The sequence below is a fragment of the Sceloporus undulatus genome, chromosome 2 (genome assembly GCF_019175285.1).
Source record: "Sceloporus undulatus isolate JIND9_A2432 ecotype Alabama chromosome 2, SceUnd_v1.1, whole genome shotgun sequence".
Taxonomy (NCBI): domain Eukaryota; kingdom Metazoa; phylum Chordata; class Lepidosauria; order Squamata; family Phrynosomatidae; genus Sceloporus; species Sceloporus undulatus.
This window is the reverse complement of record NC_056523.1, coordinates 53316907-53344093: the sequence shown is the minus strand read 5'-3', so window position 1 is coordinate 53344093 and position 27187 is coordinate 53316907. Positions and strand designations below refer to the sequence as shown.

Below are 27187 nucleotides of genomic sequence, written 5' to 3'. Positions count from 1 at the left end.
AGTGGCGGAACACTATTGACTGTGACAGGCACCAATTTGGCCACTATTAAGGAACCCAGGATCCGAGCCAAATATGGCAGTGCTGAGACAGAGAACGTAAGTGAGCCTTGGGCATTCTGATGAACAGACAGAAGTTTTTAAGAGAATTCAAAATCATGTTTTGAATTGACATTTGCACATACGTATACTACTTTCTCCCTATTGTTTTATGAGGTTCAGCAGCCTTCCTACGTTTCTTAAATGCTACAGAAACCTCAGAAAACTGTTTACCAGACAGTGGGACGATTGTGCATGCTATGGACAACAGTTCATCTCTCATATCACCTTCAGCACTTTGGGCAGGTGGGGGAAGATTTGTTGTGCACTTCCCACAAAAGATGCCATGCCTTTTTCGTGAGGGAATAAATTGTTACTGGGAAATTTTTGTAAGGGAATGAAAAGTGAAGTCTTTGGTTTCAGTCATGTTGCTAAATCTGCTACCGTAACAGATCACTCTCCCCATCCCTTCCCAGTGTACTCTTTTGTAAATTCCCTAAAGAACTGTGCTGTAACAGCTTAACAGTGCAGGGGAGAGAAACTTTTTGTGCATCTCTCTTCTGCCTTGATCTGCAAAATGTTTTCCATGAAAAAAAGAAGTATGGTTTGGTTTTTCATGGACCAGGAGTTCTAGTTCTCAGTCTAGGAAGGTTTTGTAAGGGAAAAAAGTTCTGGTTATGCTTTGCACTATTGTGCTGAGGCAAATGGTTGAGATTCACATCTGCTGCACTCGCTTTGCTTTTGTTCTCCCCTGCACCATTAGCCCTGTCAAGTGTAGTCTGAGCTCTTTTTTCTAATGGAATTCAATTGCTAAACAAAAGGAGAAAAAAGTTCCCATCACTGAATAATGGATTGATCAAAATAATCCATCAAATGTCATATAAGTGGGAAACAGGTTACCTGGGTTATTGCCCCTTATTTTAGATAGTAGTAGTATAGATCAAAATTGTGAGAAAAGATGATACATAGTAGTTCCACTGGCACTGCAGTCATGATGGCAAACCAATGACTTAGAAACAGTTGTGTACACATTTTGGAGGTCCATTTTATCAAGATAATTTTCTTAAATATACAGTGGAGCCTTGGTATACGCTGGAGTTTGGTTCCAAGATCCCCCGTGTACAACAAAATCTGTGTATGCTCAAGTCCCATTGAATATAATGACATAGCAAAATGGTGTCCTTTATAAACAATGGAAAATCAAGGTTTGATCATTGAAATTTATACTTTTTTTGAACATTTTCAAACCGTGTATGCTTGAATCCGTGTATAAAAAATCTGTGTATAAGAAGGGCCGACTGTAGCATGAAAACAGTTTCAAGAAGACCCTGCATATTTAAATTACTCTAACTAAGCATAGGTCTACACTACATATACAATATGGGCACCACTGTAATTGGGGGAAGTGTAGTTTTTCCATTTTCATCTCTTATTTTAAAGTGATGAGGCACTTTTGAATGACATTTGACCAAAGCATTGAAATTGCTAGCATTTAAACCAAGGGTAGGCAACCTGCGGCCCGTGGGCCGGATGCAGCCCAGCGAGGCCTTGGGACCGGCCCCAGCCCGGTCCTGCCTCCGATTGCCGCCGGGGCCTTTGGGGGACAATTGTTTGTAGAAGCCTCAGAAATATGCATTTATATTAACATTTTTTAAAAAAAATCAGCAAATTTTTTTGCGTGTCCTCCATTTTAAAAAAAAGTGCCCTCCATTTGAAAATGTTGTCCTACATTTGTCCTGGTGTATTTATATATTTGAATTTTTTTTTAAAAAAAAAAATTATTTAATTATTTATTTTTTGGCTTCGGCCCCCCAGTTGTCTGAGGGACAGCAACCCGGACCCCGGCTCAAAAAGGTTGCCTACTCCTGATTTAAACTGTTGATAGAAGTGTCATAGTACAGTGGTGCCTCGGGATACGAAATGATCGGGTTACGAAAAAAACTGTTTCGGGTTACGAAATATTTTTCGGGTTACGAAATTCATTTCGGCGCGAAATTCAAATGCTGCAAAGTGCAGCTATAGGCTTTCCAGTGCTAATGGAAAAGTGTTTCGGGTTACGAAATTTTCGGGTTACGAAAGGAATGGCGGAACGAATTAATTTCGTAACCCGAGGCACCACTGTACCTTTAACCTGAACCAAATGCCTAAAGTAGTATGACATCCCATCATCCATCACTCTTTACATGATTTTGCAACTTTTTTTTTACTTATATTGCTGCCCAAGGAGGGGAAGGATACAAACTTCCTTCCCGGAATCCCTTACACTGGACTAAGGATGTAAAGAATACGGCAGATTTTCTTGACCTCAGTGAGAAGAAGTTGGTCTGTCTTCTTGAGATGCTCTATTGAAAAATGGTCATTTATCTTCATATTATTCACTTTTTAGGGTTTTTTTTGCCAATTTTTTAAAAACCTTTTTTGTGTTGGCCAGCAAAACACTATGCATACTGTGTGCATAAAATATTATTTATGCGCAAAACTACATTTTGCAAACAAAATAGTGGTGTTTTGTGTTAAGGAAATTTTTGCAGGAACATTCTGCAGTGGAAAAATTATTTGAAAGATGCCAAAAACTCTCATAATCCCATCCAGTGAGGAAAAAACCCTTGAACTTATTCTTGCATGTATGAGCAAAGTAAGAAATTTCCATGCCTACATTGGACTTTCCTTTATGTGAAATCAGATGTAATATGGGTTAATGGAAGTGGCTTATTCTTTTCTAGAACTGCACTGTCCATAATGATACCACCATGATATGCTATGCTCCCTGCATTGACAATCCAATTCGGAGCCCTCCAGAGCTTGGTGATCGTCCAGATGAGATCGGTTTTGTTATGGATAATGTCCAGGCCTTGTTGATCATCAACAAAACCAACTTTGTCTATTACCCAGATCCTGTGTTTGAGCCTCTTCCTTCTGGTATGCTGGAGCTCAAGCCAAGCTCCCCACTCATCCTCAAGGTAATACTTCGTTCAGCATCATTTTTAAAGCAGGTACCAGGCACAAATGTTCTTCTATGGACTAACAGGTCTCCCCATGAGTTACAGTGTTCTGCACTAGAAGAGTGTTTTTAAAAGTATTTGTGTTTTTATGGTACAATTACCAAAGACAGAGAAGATAAGCTACTTTCAGCAAATGTCACCTTCATATTTGGGACTGGCGCCAGTTAGGCTCTTCTGTTCAGCAAAGGATGGTTTGAGGGTCACTGGAACTGTCTTCTTTAGTCTCCTAAGGTATAGTAGAGCATTGCTGCTTCAGCTCCAGGTGCTCCATTATCCAAAGAAGAAAGTTACATCCAAAGTATCTCCTTGCAGGTTGTAGGGGAAGGTTGAGACCCTGCTGGTAAATCCAGTGTTCTCATTTCTTTTTCAAAGGGCCGGAACCTGCTCCCTCCAGCATCTGGTAACTCCCGACTAAACTACACTGTGCTAATTGGTGACACTCCCTGCACCCTTACGGTTTCTGAGACCCAGCTTCTCTGCGAGTCACCAAATCTTACAGGACAACATAAAGTGACGGTAAAGTGTGTCAGGCATGACCCCTATTTGTGCTTTGTGTTGCTTTGACAGCATGGTACTATCCACCTGGTGTGTGTTTTCTTTCTTTCTTTTATGCTGAAAGAGCCTCATGTAGTCCCGAAACATAGCCAACCAAGTTTGTTGCAGCAAAAACAACATAAGTCTTATGGCATCTTAAAGACTAACAGGGTTTTTTTCCCCACTGTGCATCAATTTTTGTGTCATAAGCTAGTTACTTGGTTTAGGTTTTTTTTCACCTTAGAAGGGAAAAGAAAATTTTATTACACCTCAAAGCAAACTTGTTATTTACCTGTTCTCTGCTTCCACTCAACAGTTTCTGAAAGTGTTAAGAAGGATTAGCTGCTCATTAGGCTGCAGCGCAGCAGTTCTGACTCACTCTAGTGCTCTGTGTGGCCTTCAGTATTTGAAAGGGACCCAAACATTCCCTTCTTCAGGCATCTCATCCATCAGGGAATGCACTTAGCATGCCATCTGTTATTATAATGTTCTTTGAATGAGACATCAAACACGCTGCCTGCTCCTTGAAGGCATCGGCAGTGCACCAGCACATGTCTGCATCCCATCTAATTTCTTTCCAGTGCTTTGGCCAAGCAATGAGAGTTAGCCCTGCAGTGCCTGGCCATTGTCTTTCCCCATGTATGCATTTGTTTCCTTCCAAAATCTGCTGCTAACTAGGAGATACTGGGGATGCAGCTAGTAAGATTGGAATAACTATTATAATGAGTATGCTGTGTGGCAGGGAGCCTCTGTTCTATTGCTAGTATAATCATCAATGAGCTATTCTATGTAGCAAGTGTTCCTTTCCTACTGATATTATAGCTTCTGCAACTCCTATGGCAACAGGATAGAACAGCCCACAAGCTGGAAAAGTTTTAAATGCTGGTACCATTCCCAGCAGAGAAAGCCTGCTCCATAACAGATTTTAGAGTATTGGGCATTGGGCAAAATATCAGAAAGAGATTGTCCCCCACCTTGTTCTTCCTGCAGTTTCCGCAAGACTATATATGTGCTGAATTCACAATATATACTGGTAGAGGAGCATCTCTAGAAACCATTTCTTACTCAGTATTTTATAACTGGATATGGACACTTTAATAATTGCCTTGCATCTGTTTTGAATAATATATACTTTAAAATGCAGTTATTAAGAAGCTTTTCAACATTGCTCCTTGTCATTATGCTGTTCAAAGCTGGATCTGATCACATCACCCATGTAGGCATCAGATCTTGCATTTTGAGGAAACTGCTCCCTTAACAACATTCCTAAGTATGGATCTTAATCTGTGTCTTTTCCTGCCATGCCCTTGTCTTTCTTTTAATAAACAGGATGAGAATCTATCAGTGCTTTGGAGGCATCACTTTTCTCTTGATAGCTGAGAACTCAACCACCCAGTATGCAAATATTGTCATCTTATTTATGCTTCTACGCAGAAGGGAATTAAAATTGACTCGGCTGCATCAAAATTGGATAAGAATGTAAACGTTTTTCTTTGCAATAAGGTGGCCCTAGTTGATTATGTTTATTCTTTCTCTCTCCCTTTCCCTCCCAGATCAAAGCTGGAGGATTTGAGTTCTCCCCAGGGACACTGCAGATTTACTCAGACAACCTGTTGACCTTGCCAGCTATCATTGGTATTGGTGGGGGTGGGGGTCTTCTCCTGCTTATCATCATCATTGTTCTCATTGCATACAAGCGGAAGTCCCGAGATGCTGACCGCACACTCAAACGTCTCCAGCTGCAGATGGACAACTTGGAGTCGCGTGTTGCCTTGGAGTGCAAGGAGGGTGAGCACACCAAGCTATTTTTTCTTTTCTCACTTCTGGGTTGCACACACTGAATTCAGCTTGGCAGCAGCCCTCAACTTCTAGATCTATCTTGTCTTTTCAATAGATAGCATTTTTCACTCTTTGTTCCGCACCAGTTTATAAGCTCCATACACTAGGACCTGGATTGGTCTGTCCACATTGAATATTCTGCACCAGGGATGGCCAACTGTGACAGGGTGGACATGTGTGGTGGCCTGGAAGTGACATTTAGGCCAGTGTTCAGTTGTTTGATGGAACTGGGTTGGTGCAGGGTAAAATAAGGCTAGCCAATATTTTGTTTTCTCCAGTTGTCACCCTATCAATCTATCTATCTATCTACCTATCTATCTATCTACCAACAGAAAATCATTTTTAAAAAATTGATGAGGGGCTGCACTGACTGTTTTTGCAAAGCATTAGAGAAAATTGCTCGCTTAAATAGCTAGTGTTTTCTTTGCTGAAATATCGCATAGACTTCCATAGTATAGCGACCTATAGCCCTTTAGCTGTTGCTGATCTATTTTCGCTGTTGCTGATCTGCTGATGAATTCTCATCATGCCATACCATTGGCTATGCTGAGTGGATGTGGGGAAAGTTGAAGTCTTAATATCTCATTTGTCACAGGTTCTTCACCTCTGGTTTACAGATTCAGACTAAGAACTGGAAGATACATATTCAAGCCCCTAGTCAAGCCTGCCCCCCTTAAATCCTGCTTAAGCATGTTAATTGGAGGACATTAGCTCAGTCACTATCCCTTTGTCTACTTTGTCTAACAGGATTGCTGGTGAAGATAAAATGTATTCATTACATGCTCATTAGATTATTTTTTCCATGTTTACAGCAATTAAAAATACTAATAATACAATAATTCTTAAAAACCTTAAAAGGTGGAGAAATCTTACAGATTACCACAAGTTCTGTGAAGGAAGAGGGGGATAAGAATGGACCTAATAACAAGAGTGCTGGATTCTAACTATCAGAGCCTCCAAAGCTTCTGCCACACTACAGAATTAATGTACTTTGACACCACTTTAACCATCATGATTTCATCTTGGAATTGTGGGGTTTGTAGTTTGTTGTGGCACCAGAGCGCTCTGACAGAAAAGGCTAAGTATCTCACAAAACTACAAATCCCAGAATTCCATAACATTGTCCCATGGTACTTAAAGCAGTGTCAAACTAGATGTAGCCTGTGAAAAATTTTGCAAGGCAAATTTTAGGCCCTAAGGAGAGCTCCTCTCAACACTGAAGATTTAAGGTCCAAATGGATCTCAGATCATCAGTTAAGTCTTTTCAATGAAGATAATGGTGTAACATGAAATTTTGGAGTGTAGTTTTTTCTGCTTTGCAGCAAAAATATGGTGATGATAAAACAGGAACAATGTAGATAGCTTTTGGTGTATGGCTATGAAAGCATAATTGAACATGATGGCTAATCACACTCTGAATATGGCCATTGGCAAAGTTTCATAAATGTTTTATTCACTGTGCATCAGAATGACCAGATAACAATATACTTTTATACTTTATACAAAGCAATGATAAGCCTAATCAACTAATCAAATGAGCTTTTTTTATCTACAAAATTTCTAATAATACTATGAAAATCAGTTTCTGTGCCAATACGTGTTTCATTATTCAGTCTTGCTAAATCATCAAGGTTGGAGACATAGTAGACCTTAAAATGATTTTCATATGTTTGAATTTGCTAAAATGTTTTTCGAGGCAGGGTGCTATTCGATATTCATGGGCCCCGCCTTGGCTCTCCAGGCCCCAGACTGAGGTAGCAGCTGAGCCCCATCTTATATGACCCTTCAAACTATTGCTGATTTCACCATTACTAATGGCTTCCTTACAGGGCCAGTCCTGTCACTAGGCAGAATTGGGCAGCTGCCTCTGGTAGAAGATGATAAGAGGGACAACAAAGAATTAGGGACTTGAGCTATGTTTGTGCTGCACAACTTGTCCTCAACCCTCTGTCATGCTACTCTCAGGTGCTGTGCCGGATGCTGTCACCGGTGCCAGAAAAAGGCATGGATGATGATGGATGAAGAGAAACAGCCAAGCCATCCACCTCTTGTTATATGTAATGGAGGAGTTATGGTGCATTTAAAATAAGTCCTGCCTCTTTGGACAGTCATTGATATATTTTCTCAGGACAATGTGATTGGGTGTTATCAGGCGATAGACCTATGAATTGGTCTCTCCTGATCAATAATGTTGCAGCTTCCCCAATTCTAGCAAGACATATGAGTCAGAGGAATGAGCCACATCTTCACGTCACATAAAATTTAGATTTAAAACATAAAAACAAGGTAGATCCTGCAGCCCAATCATCCATGCCTTTTTCTGGCACTGCATTGTGCTTGCAATCTTGGATGCTTCACTTCCTCTTTCATGGGTTCTTTGGAAGGAGGCTGGGGTCAGGTGAAGCAGTTCTGTTGACAGTGGTTGAATTTTATTTGGTACAGTTGGAAGGAACTTAGAGAGAATTTAAGAGGAAAAGTTTTAAAGCAGAGGAGAAGCCTGCCTGCAAAAGGCTGTGGGTCTCATTATGTGACAGACAGATGCTGAGAAATTGGACAGAATGCTGCCTCTGATCCTGCTGATAAAACCTAATTGCCCATTATCGCCACAAGCCAGTGCCTGGGGCTGTGACCCTGCCAACTCCAACTTGGCCCAGAGGCTGCAACAGAAGCGGGCACCTAAAATGAGATAATAAAAAAAAAAGAGGGAAGTGTAAAAAATAGCCCTGTAGATAGAAATAGTGACAGAGAGGATTGGAGAAGGAGGGAGGAAGTGTGTGGAGGAGATTTTTTGCCTTGTCTTCCACAGCTGGGAGATAAAAGGATCTGCTTTTAATTAAAAGCTGCAATATCTTCTCTGCCTTTTCTCTTTTCTAGTCCCACTAGTTACAGATAAGATAGTGTGCCTTTCAAGCTGACGGTTTGTATTTTCTCATCAAACTGATCAGCCTACAGCCCTCTGCCGCTTCTAGCTTCCTTTTAAAGTGCCATTAATTTGATTTTCTCGCTTCATCTGCCTTCCTTTCCTACCTTGTACAGCAGTAGAACTTGTACACAAACAACCTGCTTCCCCTTGTAGATGCAATTAAAGGTATAGGATGGCATTTCTCTGTCTTGCTCCTTCTTCCCATCCCAGTTGAAAACTAGATAACCAAATGGTTGTTCCATCTACAAGATATGAAATCAACATGCAGTGAGGACATTCTTGTGTCTTTAGTCTGTTTCCTCTTCTGCAGTGGTCTCAAACAATAAAAAATAAAATTCTGCCTGTGTTGTCATTCTCCCTGGCTTTTTATATGCACAGGCTGAAAGATAATTCTGTGCCAAAGCAGTAGCCTGCAGGCCTAACACCTGCCTGCCATCTATTTTTTTGGTGTCGAGAGGTTGAACTAAATGACATCGGAGAGATCTTTTCCAGTTTAGCTTCTTCAGTTCACGTCTTCTAAGATATCTATTCTGCTATATCTCTGTAACACCAAATAAACCATTATAGGTTATTTCTCTACATTTCTGCTCCACCCCCACCCCCATGTACATTGTGGGATGAAAAGCTTCTAATTTAATGTGGATCTAATTTGTGTTGGTTGTTCAATAAAGCTGAAGATATTCTTAAAGATGCCCAAGGACCTACAATAGATTTTGTCCTGAAGGTTATTAATAAATAAGGCAAGTTGGGAATGGTCCATCAGTGTTCTTTACTTTTATCTTCTCTTTCATTGCCAGCATTTGCTGAGTTGCAGACTGACATCCATGAATTGACCAATGACTTGGATGGAGCTGGAATTCCCTTCTTGGATTATCGCACCTACGCCATGAGAGTTCTTTTCCCTGGAATAGAAGACCATCCTGTGTTGAAGGAAATGGAGGTGTGGTACTGTGTGTATGTGTGTGTGTGCTTGGATAATGTTTCACTTTGAGTTATATTACTCTCTTAAGTTTTGCAAGTTTATAACCTTGGGGAAAAGAGTGGCATCTGTTATTCTGAGGTGATAGACCACACCCTGTTGTGGTTTCTCTTCTGTTGAGGCCTTTCTGATTTTGGATATACTGATGTACCCAGACAGATCATCAGGAAAGATTAATAAAGCTTGTTCCACTAATCCCACTTGGCACCCCCTCAGAATTTGCTACCAAGGAAAGCACAGTCAAGAATCTAATGCTTACATAATCTTATGAATTGCTTGGTGTGCTGTTTGTGGCCATTTCCTTTGACACAGGACATGATGGTAAACCACCCAAGTTGTGGAGGAGGCCAATCTAATAATAGTTTCCCAAATGCTAGGTCACAGTAGCTTTTTAGGGTAGATTTACGGACTGCTGAAAAATAATAATGTGAAAAATATGGTCATGTATGAGATACTCATTAGTAAGAGGGTATGAGTGATAAGTGGTTCCAGAACCAAATCAGAATTCTGTTGGTTAGAATTGATAGCAACAGGTACAGGTTTTTCCATGTTGTTGTTACATCTTATAGTATGTTCAGCCTGAGGAGTGCTATGCAGTTCTTGTTTTATTCATTTTCACAAGAACTTAAGAGTAAATTGCTGGCACTTGACACTCCAGTTTCATGGACTTAAGAATCATTGAGTTCATAGATTCATAGAGTTGGAAGAGATCACAATGGTCATCCAGTCCAACCTCCCGCTCCCAATAAATGGCCATCCAGCCTCTGTGAGCAAGGCCGTCTGGCAAGTTAGTGGCTTTAGAAAGATTTTAACAATTCCAGCTTCAATAATCATTATTGAATTACACTAAATTTTGTGCTGTTTCTGCTATCCTAATATTTCTTTAATTCCAAAGCAATATCATGTTTGTCCTTCTAATTATTATCTTAGTTGCTATGTGAGCCATTTGTCTGTACCTGGTCATTTCAGTTCTTGAAAGATGTTGATTGATAGGAATTAGAAAATGAAGGCTGAATTTTTTGAAATGGTATTCAGTGTTTAGGTTAGAAAAAAAGTTTTTAAAAAGTATATACTGTATAAGAGGATTTTGGAAATTAGCTGCAAGTTCATTAGTAAATGACTTATGGGATATATCCTGTGAAATGTAGAAACTGGTAACTGTATTGCAATGCTTGCAATAGAGGAACATTTTATTTAAAAAAAGGGTTAGAAAGAACAGGAGCAAACTGGGGAGTAAGGACTCGATAAGCATAAGGGCAAGCGGCAGTTTTGCTGTTAAGCAGCTCAAAATAAGTAGGATTTTAAACAAGGAGTAGCAGAATGAAACTGAACCCCATCAACAGAAACATTTTCTTACAGTAAATGTATCTGCATGTGAATGGGTTCACTTGATAGGCGTGGCAGCATTGCAGTGACTTGACCTACAGAAAAACAGAGTGGGAAAACTACCGTATTTGGGAATACCTATACACTACAGGAGAGCCAGCATGGTGTAGTGGTTTGAGCATAGGACTAGGACTCTGGAGACTAGAGTTCGCTTACTCAGCCATGGAAGCCCCCTGAGTGACCTTGGGTGAGTTACACTTTTTCAGCCCCAGAAAATCCTGTGACAGGTTCACCTTAGGGTCTCCGTAAATTGGAAATGACTTGAAGACATATGGCAACAACAAAAGCAACTTACTACAGGAGTGTCTTGCACTCCAGTGCTTCTCAAAGTGGTGGCCCATGAACTGGTGACATAATTGTAGACAGTAGGCACAAATATGGTACCAGTTTCTGGCACATTAGGGGGAAAATGCTGGTTCCTCACCCTCACAAGCATTGTTGTACTGTACTGTGGAGAGTACCTCCTGTGCTTTTGTAGCCTTGTAGTGTCGGAATCACTCAATGTTTTGCTTGAAATTTTTTGATATAGCCCGTAAAAAAGGCTTGCTTGGTAAGTCTTAAATTGCTCAGTTTCTTCTGATGCTTGTGCCTTTGTCTTGTAGCACCACTGAGAGGTCCGTCTTTTTCATTTGTTAAATGTGTATATCTCTTATCAGAATTCTGGCACTGAATACACTGGACTCTTGGTATTGCAGGCATTTGGTTCCAGAACCAAAATCTGTGGATGCTCAAGTCCCATTAAATACAGTGGCCTAGTAAAATATTGTTTCTTATATAAAATGGCAAAATCTAGATGTGCTTTTTGGAATTTATATTTTTTTAGTATTTTCAAGCTATGGATGGTTGAATCCATGAATAAATAATCTACAGATATAGAGGGCTGGTTGTATTTTCTCATTCTATAAAGAATTTCCTCCAGGAATTTGTACTTGGTTGATCTATTGACTATGTGCTTCACCTCTAAGCATGGAAAATGTTTCTCTTGATTCATGGACATTTGGTCTACAGAGGACCTCTTCTGTGAATGTAACTGAAAGCTGTAGGTCTGGGGCATTGTATCTAGTGGCACCCTTCTAAATGGAAAATATACATTAGAGGTCCCTTCTGCATGATACTGAAGGTCAGTGGTGGTTTACATGTAAGAATGAACTAGTTTTGATCTTCCATATGTTGTTGGTCAGTGCCCATGAACATTATCAGAGATTACAATTAGCGAGGGATGATAAACAATGCAGCCGAACAATATTTGAAGGGCTGCAAGTTATTGACCTCTGGTCCAGTGTCTTGTAACACTAGAACTAGGAGTATCCAATGATACTGGCAGGAGATTCAAAATGAATGAAAAGAATTACCTTGTTTCTCAGCACATAATTGAAACAGAATTTTCTACCACAAAATATAGGCCATCAACCTAAATTGCTTTGAAAGAGGAATCAACACATTAATGAAGAATAAGGCTGTCAAAGGCATTACTAGTCCTGACTATCCTATTTCCAAGGTCAGAAGCAACATATTTCTGAATAAAGATTGTAGGTAGGCAACTGAGAGAGGAGACTGTTGACCCCCTTTCCAGTTTGTGGGCTTCCCATAGGGATTTAGTTGGCCACTGAGAGAAACAGTATTGCATAGTTACCTGGACTGATTGAGAAAGAGTTTTTTTACATTCTGAATGAAAGAGTCAACATGCTAGCATGGAATCACTTTCCATATGAGCTTTCCGCATGAGTAAAAATGAGTTTTGGGTCAGCACTGTGTGGCTATCACACACAGTGATATTCATATCAATATTTATACTAATATCATTGCTGCTGTCATTTTCTGCAGCACTTGGTTTATTCAATTGGTTTTGTTTGATGCATGACCAGCCACTCGTTTCCAAAAGACTTGCTTGACATCATCAGGCTCCCTAGCTCTCTATTTCCCCAGTGTAGTCTAATCTTTCCCTTCCCCCCAGACTGGCTTCCCCTCCCTTTGTCCGCCCTTACAATGTTCGCTTAATTTAGTGCAAGCAATTGTGCAAAAATTGGCTTCTCATTTTCCTGTGCAGCAAGGTTCTTGATTGGAGAAGTGAGGGTTGGCCTTATCTTCCCCCCATTGCTGACCTTGCAGAGTAATTAATGTTGACATGGGTTTCAGAACATATTTAGGAGACCTAATCAGCTTCAGAACATGATGCAGTTATTTATAACAAAGAATCAAGTGCTTTTCAATGAATGCACAAAGGCTATCTATTGTAGCCTAGCACAGGCATTGCTTCTGTGATCTGCTTTCACCATCCACTTTATCCATCCTTTCTTTTATGGTGGTTTTTCAGTCCGGAAAACTGTTGGTGGTCCCTTAACAGTTTTGGAAAGGTATTCCTGGGATTAACCAGGTTAATTTAGATTAACCAGGGCCTGTCTTGTAAGGATGTTATCTGGCAGGGCAAAATCACTCTGCTATTCTAGGTTCCTTAAATGATCTGTAATAAATTATTGCCCCTTTCTTTTGCTCTAGATTGGGGACATCTGTTTATTCCCATCATCAACTGCTTGTGTCTTTTGCCTTGCCCGTTCAGAAGTAATTGCGTGTTAACTTGCTTTAGCCACCATTTTTTTCACATTGTTAGGATGGACATCTACTAATTGAACCTATTTTTAAAGAACATTCTCACAAGCCACTAAACGTTCATAATCTCTTGTTGTTGTTTTAAAAACATGGTTTAACCAACACAAGCATTTCTCAATATATAAGAGAATTTCTATTCTAAAATAATGCTTTAGAGGGAAATGCTTTCATTTTACTACACCTTAATCTGTTCACTGTGCACAGAATTTCAGATTGAATGTAACATCAAATGCGTTGTGTGGATCCTTAATTCACTTGATTTCTTCTTAAAAAATTAAAAATTCACAGCCCTTCTAGTTTTGAAGTTTCCACTTGAAATGCAAAAAAATAAAATAAAAACAAAAGTGTCTCCAGTACAGTGGATCCTTGTTATACGCTGGGGCTTGGTTCCAAGATCCCCCGTGTATAACAAAATCCGTGTATGCTCAAGTCCCATGAAGTATAATGACATAGCAAAATGGTGTCCCTAATAAAAAATGGAACATCAAGGTAAATTTATACTTTTTTGGAACATTTTCAAACCGTGTATGCTTAAATCCGTGTATAAAAAATCCGTGTATAAGAAGGGCCGACTGTATTCTCAAGATTGTTATTTTAGCCAGCCCCATAGCTTCTAGTTATTCCCCAGTATTCTGCTACTACATGCTCACTTGACAAAAAAGGTAATCCTTTTAAAATCCAAACATTGCTTTAGGAATAAAGCATCCACATAGGAACTGTTTTGGGAGAAACCATTATGTTTATATGTTTTACTGATAGTGATAATTTAATTTAAGCACAGAAAGTTTTTTCTGGTGCTTAATCTGTGGTGTACAGAAGAATCCTGTCTCTTATTAACTGAAGTGATACCACTACATTCAAAATAGGTCCAACCCTAGAACAAGTTCTGGTGTACCTATTGAGGTGTATTATTAGACTGGTAGCCAAAGGCATCCTAAATTCTAGAAATGTATACTCTTAATACTCAGCAAAGGCCTAAAGGCAGATTAAAATCTATGTAAAATGATTTACATAGATTTTAGAGCAACTTCAGTTTATTTAATTTTCATTATGTTTATGCATGCGTTAGATGGGGCAGTAGCATTAGGATGATGGGTAAATTCATTCTGTATTTTTGCTACATATTAGTGTTGCTTAGTAAAGATTTTATCTTAAAGAGATCTTTGCTTTCCCCCCACCTCTCTTTTTGAGTGCATACTATGATACCAGAAAGTGTATCCTTTGTGGATTACAGATTTACTCTGCAAGGGTAGTCTGAAATCCAAGCTTCTGAATTGTGAATTTTGCTTTTATCCTCTCTGGAATATGCTAGAGGTTTTTGGCCCATCTGTGTTTCAGGCTTTTGGCAGTTATTTTGTTGTGATCACACTCTGCCTGTCATTACCTTCCTAATTATTTGGAGGGGGCACAAGCAGCCAGGAAACAAGGACTTTAAATTAGTAGTATGAGAACAAGGTAAAAATGGAACAAAACTGTAAAACTAACCAACAGCAGGCTCTGGAGATTAGTGCTCCCATTATCAGAAAATTCTCTTAGATCAGTGGTTCTCAACCTCCCTAATGCCGTGACCCTTAATACAGTTCTTCATGTTGTGGTGACCCCCAACCATAAAATTATTTTCATTGCTATTGCATAACTGTAATTTTGCTACTGTTTTCCGATGGTCTTAGGCGACCCCTGTCAAAGGGTCGTTCGACCCCCAAGGGGGTCGCAACTCACAGGTTAAGAACCGTTGTCTTACAACCCTATTCCCTCATATTGGAACTCGGTGTATGTTGTCCATTCATAAATTTTTGTAATCCAAATAAGTTGCATTCCCAGTTTTTAATCAATGCATTAGTGATGCAGGGCATGTGCCTCCAATCTTCTGGACAATAACAAAAAACTACAATGATCAAATGCTCATAAAAATTATTAAATAAAATGTAAGGAGACAGCCAAGCATGAAACATTTCAGCATGAAACACCAAAGTGACTGAAGTTGGCATTTCACACCAAAATGATTAATGCTTGGATCTGTTTTACCTTATTATATTTTCTGTGCATTTGCTATTTGTGGTTTTTGATGTTTCCCATTTATTTCAAGTTTTCATTTTATTCTTCAGAAGATAAATAGGGATGAATTAGCATGGTCTGGCAGCAGTACATGGGCCAGTCTCCTGGAAGATGGAATAATAACATTCCCATATTGGTTAGGTTTGGCAAAACTTTGAAATACAAACTGCAATGAGTAATCTTGCATAAGCTTTGGGAGCTCCTTAAACAAAGGGTGTAAAGGGCCTCTCTCCCCATAGTCTTAATTCCAGCAAAAACATTTATGTTTGGTTGGGAGAATGAAACTTGAGAGGAAACCCTCTATTAAACAGACCAAGTACGATTTTCAAATTCCAGTATAGTGTAGGTCTGTGTCAATTTGTCAGCTGAATTAGAAACAACTTGAAGAGTTTAATGCTAGCTATTGCAAATGACTAGGAAAAAATGTCTGGTCTCCCCGCACTCTTCCTTCTCCCAGCTACGTGCACATGCATGCAAAAAATGCTCATGCAGAGCCAAGTGCAAGTGCAGCCATTAGCAGCTCTTCCTCTCTTTGGGTGCTGACGTTGTTGTTGCACTGTTTTTGTGCAGATGTAAAGCCTGATTAAATCTTTAATTCTTTATTGTTCATTTTCATCTGCTCATAATCACAGAAAAAGGAGGACAAGTGTAAGAGAGTGGGAGGGGTTGGTGGCAAGTGGGGGTGAGAGGGTGACTGTTTGGAAGAAGAACTTTGCTTTATTGCTTTCAGAGTTGTAGATGGTAAGCCAAGCCTGCTGAGATCATTTATGTTACAGATGTTTTGTACCGATGCTACTGCAACCACCAACACCCTGCTATGTGCTATTCGAATGAGATGGTTCATGTTAAGGACAGAACCAATTTCCAACCTTATTGTCACTCACTTTGTGGAGCACACTGCCCAGGTAGGAATGTGCCACCTGATCCATGGCTTTTGAGCAAGTAAAGAATGGTGCTTAATTTTGATCAGTGAAAATTTTGGACAGTAGCCTTGTGCAAAGCCATCTGTGAAATTTGTGAAGAAGTGAACATTAGAATCTGTGTGTTCAGATACTGTTTAGGAACACCCAAGATAACTGCTAGTTAAAAGACATGCATGCCTTTCTCCAAACAGCTTATTCCATTCTCATGTCTCTTTGTTCTGTGCCAGAGCTTGGAAACGTCACTTTTTAAACAACAGTAAAGTCCTTGGTGGCAGGAGGATTCTGGGTGTTGAAAAAAAAAACAAACACTTTTCTGAGCCCTCTTCTTTTCTGAGCTCTATTTTTTCTTTGTAGATGGGCAGTGGTGAGCTTTGGGGAGCAATTTTGACTGATAGGAAAGGGTTAAGATCTTTACATTATAAGTGTAACAGGGAGCTAGGGATATACAAATGTCTATTTGTATCTTCCTTTGATTCTTCAAAAATGAAATAGATTTAACTCCAGGCACTTATTTTTCTAGCTGGAGCAGAACTTCATCCAAAGCTTTGTGTGTTTCCCCAGTAAATTATCATGGGGGAATCATGTAACAACTGCACATTTTGTCCCCTGTTGGAGTTGGGTAAATTTTCAATTTAACATTGGAAAGGAAGCTTCTTTTTAATTTATTAAACCTGCCAAATATCTGACAAAGAGGTGCAGGGATCTTTGTACTTGCTGTCTTTCAAGTCTTTGGATTTTTTTGCAGAAATGCCCACAGCTTTTTTATTACTTGACAGCATTAGATGAAACTTGCAAGTATGTAGCCTGGAAAATTTTGGAGAGGTAGTTGCAGCTATCAGTTATAAAGGGGAACAACATTTAAAACAAGGATGGGTGAATTGGACTACAAGTCCCAACATACCTTGGCACTGGCTATGTTGTCTAGGGCTGCTAGAAGTTGTAAACCAACAACATGGGTGGAGCACAGTTTGCCCATTTCTGACTCAGGAGGTTTTCAGAAAAGGATTTTCTCTTCTCCTTCACCCTGGCTTTGTGGGCCATTTTTATGAACAAGGCATGCATCTGAAGGGTTTAGGGTGGTCATTTGGGTGACATGTATTTTTATTATTAATCTTTTCACTGACAGAATATACGATGTCTGGGATTTGTGTGTTGACTCTTTCAGGGTGCCACTCCCCATTCCATCCTCAGACAGTACTTTCCATACGGCTGCAATATTACTAATTTGCGGGGCCATTGGTGCTTTGTGTTCCCAAATTGACTGGATGCACATAATCTGTCAGATTTTTTAAAAAAAAACCATGAGAATGATCGAATGTGATTGATAAAATGACTCCAAGCACCTATGCAGTTGACAAAAAATGGCTGCAGCAGATACTAACGACACATCACCATTGATGACAGCGGACGTGAATATGCATGTCATTTGATTGACAGAACAAAAAAACCACGGGAATGGTCGAAAGCGATAGGACCACTGCAAGGAGAAGATGACAAAATGCTAACGGGACAGAGAAAAGGCAGAATTACTCAACACCTTCTTTGCTTCAGTGTTCTCAGAAAAAGAAAGAGATGCTCAACCTGAGGAAAATAAAGCAGAGGACAGAATAGCGGAAATTTAGCACAGAATTAGTAAAGAGATAGTACTGGGATACCTTGTTAATATAAATGAATATAAGTCTCCAGGACCAGATGAACTACATCCAAGAGTATTAAAAGAACTGGCTAATGTAGTATCGAAGCCATTGGCAATAATGTTTGCAAACTCCTCGAGTACAGAAGAAGTCCCAGTAGACTGGAAGAGGGCAAACATTGTCCCCATCTTCAAAAAGGAAAAAAAAGAGAATCCCAACAATTATCATCCAGTTAGTCTGACATCAATACCAGGAAAGATTCTAAAGCAGATCATTAAACAGAGAGTCTGTGAACATTTAGAAGGCAATTCCATAATCACAAAAAGTCAACACGGTTTTTAGAGAAACAAGTCATGCCAGACAAATCTTATCTCTTTCTTTGATAAAATTACTAGCTTGGTAAATGAAGGGAATGCTGTGGATATAGTGTATCTTGATGTCAGTAAGGCCTTTGACAAGGTTTCCCATGACATTCTTGCAAACAAGCTAGTAAATTGTAGGCTAGACAACATAACTGTTACATGGATTTGTAATTGGTTGGCTGGCCGAACACAAAGGGTGCTCAACAATGGCTCCTTTTCATCCTGGAGAGAAGTGACCAGTGGAGTCCTACAGGGCTCTGTCCTGGGGCCAGTGTTACTCAACATCTTTATCAATGACTTGGATGAAAGAATTGGGGGCATACGTATCACATTTGCAGACGACACCAAATTAGGAGGAGTAACTAATACTCCAGAGGATGGTATCAAAATTCAAAATGACCTGAATAGACTAGAAAGCTGAGCTAAAGCTAACAAAATGAAATCCAACACGGAGAAATGTAAGGTACTGCACTTAGAGCGAAAAAAATGAAATGCACAGATATAGAATGGGGGACACCTGGCTGAACGAGACTATATGTGAAAGGGATCTAGGAGCCCATGTAGACCACAAGTTGAACATAAGTCAACAGTGCGATGCGATAGCTAAAAAGGCCAATGCCATTTTAGACTGCATCAATAAAAGTATAGTATCTAGATCAAGAGAAGTAATAGTGCCACTCTATTCTGCTTTCATCAGGCTACACCTGGAATACTGTGTCCAGTTCTTGGCACCACAATTCAAAAAGGACATTGAGAAATGAGTCTCTTGCATATTATTCAGCATTCATTCCCAAAGGAGGGCGACTAGAATGGTGAAGGGTCTGGAAACCATGTCCTATGAGGAATGACTTAGGGAGCTGGGGATGTTTAGCCTGGAGAAAACAGGTTTAAGAGGTGATATGATAGCCCTGTTTAAATATTTGAAGGGGTGTCACATTGAGGGAAGAGCAAGCTTGTTTTTTGCTGCTCCAGAGAGCAGGAACCAGAGCAATGGATGCAAGCTCCAGGAAAAGAGATTCCATCTCAACATTAGGAGGAATGTCCTGACAGTAAGGGCTGTTCGACAGTGGACCACTCTTCCTCGGAGTGTAGTGGAGTCTCCTTCCTTAGAGGTCTTTAAGCAGAGGCTGGATGGGCATGCTTTGATTGTGATTTCCTGCAAGGCAGAGGGTTGGACTGGATGGCCCTTGCAGTCTCTTCCAACTCTACATTTCTATGTTTTTATGATTGATAAGGAGGCTCACTCTTAAATCGAGTGAACATCAACTGGGTTAAATTGCACCAGGGAGGTTTGATCAGGGTAAAGGTAGTGGGAACATCAATTCTAAACTTATTCGGTATTGGAGGAACAGATCTGCCTGAATCTACTCAGAACAAAGGGACTAGTGTGAAAGGGGCCTATGAGACTTGAGTAGCCACTGGTTTTGGTATCTACAGGTGGTCCAGGAAGCAAACCCCAGCTGTATAGCCAGATGCACAATAACACCATAATCTTCCAGGACTTCCCAGGGATCCTCCAGAAGATGGCATTGGTGTACATCTGAGTATATGGATACTGTCAGACACTCCTGTGCCATTCCCCACACCCACTACATGCTCATTGTGCAAAGGCGATACGGAATTTCTCCATCACATCCCTCCACCCCAAAAGACATAGGCCAGCATTGCTCTCATGTATGCCACTAGCTGTGTTGCTCTAGTGCAGTGAACTCAGTCTTTTTCACCAGGAATGAAACTTGAATCCCTGAGAAATGGCCCAGTTTGTCCCAATATGATACATACCCATATGGTAGTCTGAAGATTCAGAAAGGATGAGTTTTTACAAGTATGAGTTATTTTGGCTTCTGAATCCTCATTTCTAATGTAAAATCAAAAGATGTCTGTAGAAGAGTCACTAGAAGCATAGCTAGTGTGTATATCCAACATTTTAGTCTTTTTCAAACACCTGGTGTGCAGATTATCCTGTTATCACTAGCTGGGTTTATGTTACTATTTTATGATAATGGCAAACAGGCAAAGCTTTTGTTTCAGATTGTGAGCATTCAGCTGGTAGTAACCATTTTCGGTAGATGCTGGTGAGAAACATCCCTTGGAAATGTTATTGTAATATGTGTGTATGTGCATATATATGTGAAATGCTTCTACTTTGCCCAAGAGGGGGGAAAAACCTAGATGGATGACACTCTCCCCCGCCCCCTTTCTTTTCTCTGCTCAAGAATTTCCTGAGTATCGAGGCACCTAAGCAAGTTAAATAATTCTAACCTTTACTCTTTGTAGGTGTGACAATCTAGTCAGAAGTGACAGTTCAGCCTATGCTTCATGTCTGGAGAATCTTTCACCCCAATTTGGGCAAAAGGGCTGCTATGAGAGCTGCTGTGAGCAGCAACATCTGAGGGCTGTGTAACCTTCACTGCCAGAAGAAGATCTGTATGGACATGGAGGGAAAGCTCTTTTCTAGATTGTAAAACCCAGTGAAACAGAACCAGGCTTGCTGCAAGTGCAATTATTAATCGTAGGGACAGATGGTAACATTTAGGGCCATATGTAGAAAGTGCAGAAGATCACAATTTCCTGCAAGAGTTGTTTGCTGTGCTCAGATATATCCAGGAGAAATCTGGTAGTTAGTCTCCAGCCAAATCCAGTATTTTGGCAACTCTTCTTATTTAGGGAAAACCAAAGAAAGAGAGTGCCCAACGGAATTTGATTTTTTTAAAAAAGAAAACTATAAAGCGAGAGTCCCTCTATGAATGCAAAGTGTGGGAGAAAGGGGTTTTTATATTGGGATTCCCCCTGCCCCCATGAAAATACCCTGCATGTTCAGCCTGTGATATGTAAGGCTCTAATATGCTTTACAAGCACTAAACAAGAGAAAAAGAAACGGTTTCAAATATCTGCTGTGAAACAAGTGTCATGTGAAATGAAAACTTTAAAGAAATAAGATTGGTCTTCATGTGTTTGTTTGGCATTAGATCTGCAGAACTCAGTAGTCCAATGAGCCTGTGAATGGATTCTGTATTTTCACAGTTCCATTACAATTGAGGCAACCTTTGTATTTGGCTACTGAGGTTTTCTCTGTTCCTCCATTAAAGTGGAAAGTTCAGAGAATAAACTGAACCAAACCCTGTTGGAAGGGTAACTATGAAGGAACTAGACAAGTTACTCAGGTTTAAAGATATATCATTGATTACCAAAGTCTGGATTGTCCATGCCATTGCATTTCCAATTTCTGTGTAAGCTGTGAAAGCCGGACAGTGAAGAAATCTGTTAGGTAGAAAATGAACTCATTTGAAATGTGGTTCGGGAGAAGAGTTCTGCAAATACCCCGGACTGCCAAAAAGATGAATACATGGATCCTGGAGCAAATCAAACCTGAACTCCCCCTAGGAACCAAGATACTGTAACTAAACTGAGACTGTCATTCTTTGGACATATAATGAGAAGACATGGCTCACCAGAAAAGACAAAGGCTTGGCAAGTTGGAAGATAATAAGAAAAGAAGAAGATGTCATTTACAAGTGGTTAGACCCAATTAAGGAAGCCACAGTCCTAAATATGCAAGACCAGAGCAGGGCTATTGATGACAGGGTGACTTGGAGGTCTCTTATTCATAGGGTCGCCATAAGTTGAAGTAAGTTTAATGGCAGTTAACACAACAACACTGTTCCCAAAATAAGCTAATGTGCAGAACCAAATAGAGTCCTTTCAGTCTGCTTCTTGCCACTAGCCCCTACTCTGAGTTACAAAGCAGTGTGACATTTGAGAAGATCTAGAGGTCCAGCTGTATATGGAAGTCCCTCTCCTTGATTTCCTTTCTATCCACTGAGTAGTGGATCCAAACTGCTGCATGTGCATTTTGCCATAGAATCTGTTTTGCATCCAATGCGTGTGAGTGCCTACATGTACAGGGAACTGACCAGAAATTAGTTTTGATGCTGTCTGTCTGTCACATCAGGATTTCTTTGTGGGGAATGCTTTGGTGACAGTCCCTACAGCATCATTGCTGCTCCCCAAACAAGATTATACCAACAGAAATCCCAATATTTGCAGAGAAATTTCAGTAGTGAGATATCTCTAGCCATTCTATGAAATATTCAATTTCTTTCAGTGTCTGAGCATTTATGTACACAGTAGAAGAGAAGAGAAGATTATCAATTGCCCAGGTTTATAAAATGGTAGTAAAAGTAAAGATCACTCTGATAAGGAAGTTCGTGATAAAGGTGATGTAAAGTGTACTGTTGATAATTGCCTTGAAGATGACTCCAACTCATGGCAACCCTGTGGATGAGACATCACCAAGACACCATGTCCTCTGCTGCTCTGCTTATATCTGTCAGACTCAGGCCTGTGATCTCCCTGATTGAGACTATCCATCTGATGTGAGGTCTTCCTCTCTTTCTTGTACCATCTGCCTTCCCTTGCCTTATCGTCTTTCCTAATGAGTCATGCCTTCTCATGATGTGGCCAAAATATAATGGCCTCAGTTTCATCATGTTGGCCTCCAGGGAGAGTTCAGGCTTGATCAGTTCTAGGACTCATTTGTTTGTCTTTTTGACTGTCCACAGTATCCTCAGTAATCTTTTCCAGCACCACATTCCAAATGAATTGATTTTCCCCCCTATGTACTTCCTTCACTGTCCAGCTCTCACATCCGTACATGATCATGAGGAATACTTGGACTAACTTTAGTACTCTGTCACATATCTTTTCAGTGTAGGACCTTGTCTAGTTCTTTTATCACTGTCCTTCCCATTCCTAGTCTTCTTATTTCTCCATTCTGGTCTATGTTGGATCCAAGATACAGGAAGTCTTTAATTATTTGATTTCTCATTATCTAGGTAGATTGTCTGAATAGATAGAATTGTCAGGCACTTTTTAAAGGACCCATGCCAATGGACTTAAATTGCAAGAAAGGAAATATCAACTAAACATTAGGAAGAGCTCCCTGATGGTAGGAGCTGTTCAGCAGTGAAATTAATCTCTGCTTCATTGGAGGTTTTGAAACAGAAATAAGATGGCACATATCAGGAATGTGTTAGATGTAAATTCCAATACCGGGAGGTGAGGGGGGGTAGAGGACTGAACTGAATGGCCTTCCAACTCTATGATTTTATAGCATTCCTGTGATAATTTAAAGTATACGCAATGAAGATTGGAAACAACTTCTTCCAAAAAAGCAATTCTGTGTTTATTTGGGGGCACAGAGAATAATAATAATAATTTATTTGTATTTTCCCACCTTTCCCAGGTGGATCAAGTCGGGATCACAACCTGATTTAAGAAACAATACAGAATAACATACAACAATTCAATAAAATACATAACAATTAGTGATTAAAAACAGAAGGTAGTAGTTACTTCAAAGGTAAAATTCTTGCTCTCTGTTGTAATAAAAAAACTGACCATCTGGACCAGGGGTAGGCAACCTTTTTGAGCTGGGGGCCGGGTTGCTGTCCCTCAGGCGACTGGGGGGGCCGAAGCCGGGGGGTGGAGCTTCCACCCTCCGGGGGCAGGGCCGTGTGCCGGGGTGGAGCTTCCACCCTCCGGGGGGCCAGGCCTCCTCCTCTTTGCCGGCCCCTGACGGGGCCACGGGCCCCCTCAGAGGCCGGCAAAAAAGCAGGCAGGGGGCCGCCAGCGCTGGAGGCCTCCTCCTCTTTGCTGGCCCTTTTGCCGTTGCCCTCTTGGAGGGCCCCAGCGAAGGCAACTGGCCTGCCAGAGGCCCCCTGCTGCCATCGGAGCCCTGTTCGAGGGCTCTGGCGGCCGCAGCGGGCCTCCTAGAGGCCGCCGCCAATGGTGGCGAAGTCTCGCATGACCTTTTTTGTGGTCGCGCAAGACTTCACCTCTAGGCCGCCGCCATTTCCCCCCCCCAAATGGCAGCGAAGTCTCACGCGGCCGGCGGCGCCCGGAGCGACGAAAAGCTGCAATCGGCAGCGGCAGCCAGGGGCCGACCGAAAGGCCTCCGCAGGCCGCATCCGGCCCGCGGGCCGGAGGTTGCCGACCCCTGATCTGGACCTTTAGCTTTATCTATGTTGCTAAGTTCTCATGCAGTAGGCATGGTCATGTACGTGACCTTTTCTTAATCTCAGTGAACTATCAAAAGACTTTTAAGATACTACCGCCTGCTCTTTAATACTGTAGATTTAACTCTAATCATGTTTACCCTCTCTCAGGTCCAGGCAAATGTGGAGAAGTCCTTGACCCTCTTTGGGCAACTCTTGAACAAAAAACATTTCCTCCTGACCTTCATCCGCACCCTGGAGGCCCAACGCAGCTTCTCCATGCGGGATCGGGGCAATGTGGCCTCTTTAATCATGACGGCTCTGCAGGGTGAGATGGAGTACGCTACCGGAGTGCTCAAGCAGCTCCTTTCAGACCTGATTGAAAAGAATTTGGAAAGCAAGAACCACCCCAAGTTGCTCCTGAGACGGTCAGTATTTGTCATTATATTTATGTAAGAATTTGTTTATTCCCTCTCAGTTCACCAGCGCCACAAAAGAAATGTACAGCAAACAATAACAGATAAAACAAGCTTAAAAAAACTTTAAACACCATCTAAAACACTCTTCACTGATTTGCATCAAATGTTTTGTGGACTTCCCCCCCGCTGCTTTATCATTACACAGAAAAGGGGTGGATGTAGTAAAGGAAATGTGGGAGAAACTTACTTACGTCTCCTTTTTATACTGCTGGTATAATGTATGAGAAGAACTACTCACAGGGCCCTGTCAAATGTGTCAGCAGTACTCTGGGCTACTGATAATTTACATTACTTAGCACCTAAAATTTACCCTATGTCATATAGCAAGGAAGTAGCCATTTTTTGTAGTTCTGTGAGTGCAGGAAGACAAAGATCTTCCCTTGATGATAGTTGGATCATGGATCATTTGCTTTATAAACAAATTGTTGCATGTGATCTTACAGGTGGAGGAAGTATTTCTGTATAGAAAACATAGCAACCTGAGAATTGTTTTCCATTTGCGAATAGAGAGATTTCTAGCCTTTAGGAATAGAAAGGTGCATTTGAAAATGTGTGAGCAGTGCATGACAAAGCTTTGAAGAGTCAGAGGCAGATTCCTATCCTAAAAATGTTTTTTATACACTTTCAGATATTAAACCACAGGCAAATGGCTCTTGCTGTGAAATCAGATAAGCATTAGGAAGCAGTTGTTTATTCCCAAACTTGTCTGTTATCACGTGTCTGTCCTTTTAGAAGAGAGGAGTCACTTTCTATCTGCTGGCATCACTTTTAAATCTCTGAACACTAGAAATGGCAGCTGCTTAGTTAATTAAAACTACTTTTCATTGAAATTTCAGTGTAGACTTGTGCCAGCATATACCACATCTCATGACAGCCCCATTACTTTCCACCTCCTTGCACAGCTGTTGGTAGCAGCCAGTCATTGCCAGCCTTCTTGCATTTCTACCAGCAGTTTACCTGTCTAAACATAGAATATTTACAGTCCCACCTCCAATATTCCTGATTAAGGTTCAGGACTGTTAATAGCAGACTCTTCCATTTGCCACACAAATCAACTACATGCCATCTCTTGTTGCCCCTCTAACAGACTTTCAGTGTGATGTTTTAGTTGTCAAACATTTAATTCTCCCACAGAACATATACAGACACATTCTCTTGTTCATGAATTGCATTTTTCATTCTTTGTCATTTTTTCCAACTGATTTTTCAGGATTGATATCTGCAAACTGAACTCAGGGACCATGGGGGTGTCTTAATGTACAAGCAAACACATTATTTCTGAGGAAAGAATCTCACACATGTGGAGGACAAATGTGAGCCTAGGGCAATGTTCCAGCTCCACAGCACATCTGCTCTGCTCCATCCATTTTTAAATGGTGGCTAGATAGATCTCTTCTATCACAGGCCAATGCATATTGAAAGATAACCAGCTGCAGAATACAAACTACTATTTAATGTTTGCAACAGTATCTTTCTCTTTGCCTTGTCTTCTTTCTCCTTCAATAATCCAGCCCTTGCATAGTTAGTTAGAATTCAATAAAGGCTCATATTTATATTTTCAGCATATTGATCAAATATATTTAAGCTTCCTTATCAGATTGTGGATCATTTGGAAGATTAAGGAGTCAGGGATCCAAAACAGAACCTCCAAAACAAGACGAATCCATAACTAAAATGCTGGCAGTGTACCTGTGGCACAGAACTGTTTCCAAACATTGTAAACAATTTTTAGAGCTGGGCTATAGAAATGTGGTATTACATATGTTGCTGCATTCCAGCTCCCAGCCAGCATAGCCAGTGATTGGGGCAATGGGGTTTTTAATCCCAACAATATCTTGAGGGGTACTGTTTGCCTGTTCGCTGAATGAGGGCACAGGTCTGAGATTGCTGACCTAATACACTTGTTTTGCAACCACTATTATTTGAGGGGTGATGGTGGGCAGAAATAAACAAATTCCATACAGGTGTGCCAGTCCACCTCTTTGCCCCATTCCTTCTGCTGTCTCTCCATCTCTTTTGTGAGGTGGGCCAGTGAAAAATGGATTTAAATTCTTTGTAGGTTTTTCAGGCTATGTGGCCATGTTCTAGAAGAGTTATTGGGAAAAATATCCAGGGGGAGGGAGCAACTGGAAAGGTTGCATGCATGCCCCTCCCAGCTGACCAGACATGGGGGTGGGGGTGGGAGGGGGCATGCACATGGGAGAGAGAAGAAGAGTGCACACACATTCCCATCCCACTTTCCCCCACATATTCATGTTTTTTTCCATTTTCGCAGAGATCTTGCACCCTTAACCCTCTCAACAGTGGAGGGCAGACTGTAGCTGATCCAATAAAGCAGACACAAAATGCCATCTGCATTTTTTCCCTTTAGGGAAGAGAATGTGTCCAGTTTTAAATGTCTTATGAATATGACAAGGTGAATCTCAATTTTT

At 40.7% G+C, this 27187-nt stretch overlaps 1 protein-coding gene across 10 annotated transcripts in view; it reads left to right on the top strand.

The window, feature by feature from the left end:
* Nucleotides 1-27187, top strand: part of PLXNA1 (plexin A1) — a 445618-nt gene that overhangs the window by 362254 nt on the left and 56177 nt on the right. For all 10 annotated transcript variants that reach the window (XM_042453379.1, XM_042453376.1, XM_042453378.1 and 7 more), the window contains 6 exons: nt 3-96; nt 2760-2996; nt 3411-3554; nt 5126-5360; nt 9132-9274; nt 24448-24704. In XM_042453379.1, the coding sequence (XP_042309313.1) occupies nt 3-96; nt 2760-2996; nt 3411-3554; nt 5126-5360; nt 9132-9274; nt 24448-24704 (1110 nt within the window). The remainder of the gene's footprint in view (nt 1-2; nt 97-2759; nt 2997-3410; nt 3555-5125; nt 5361-9131; nt 9275-24447; nt 24705-27187) is intronic.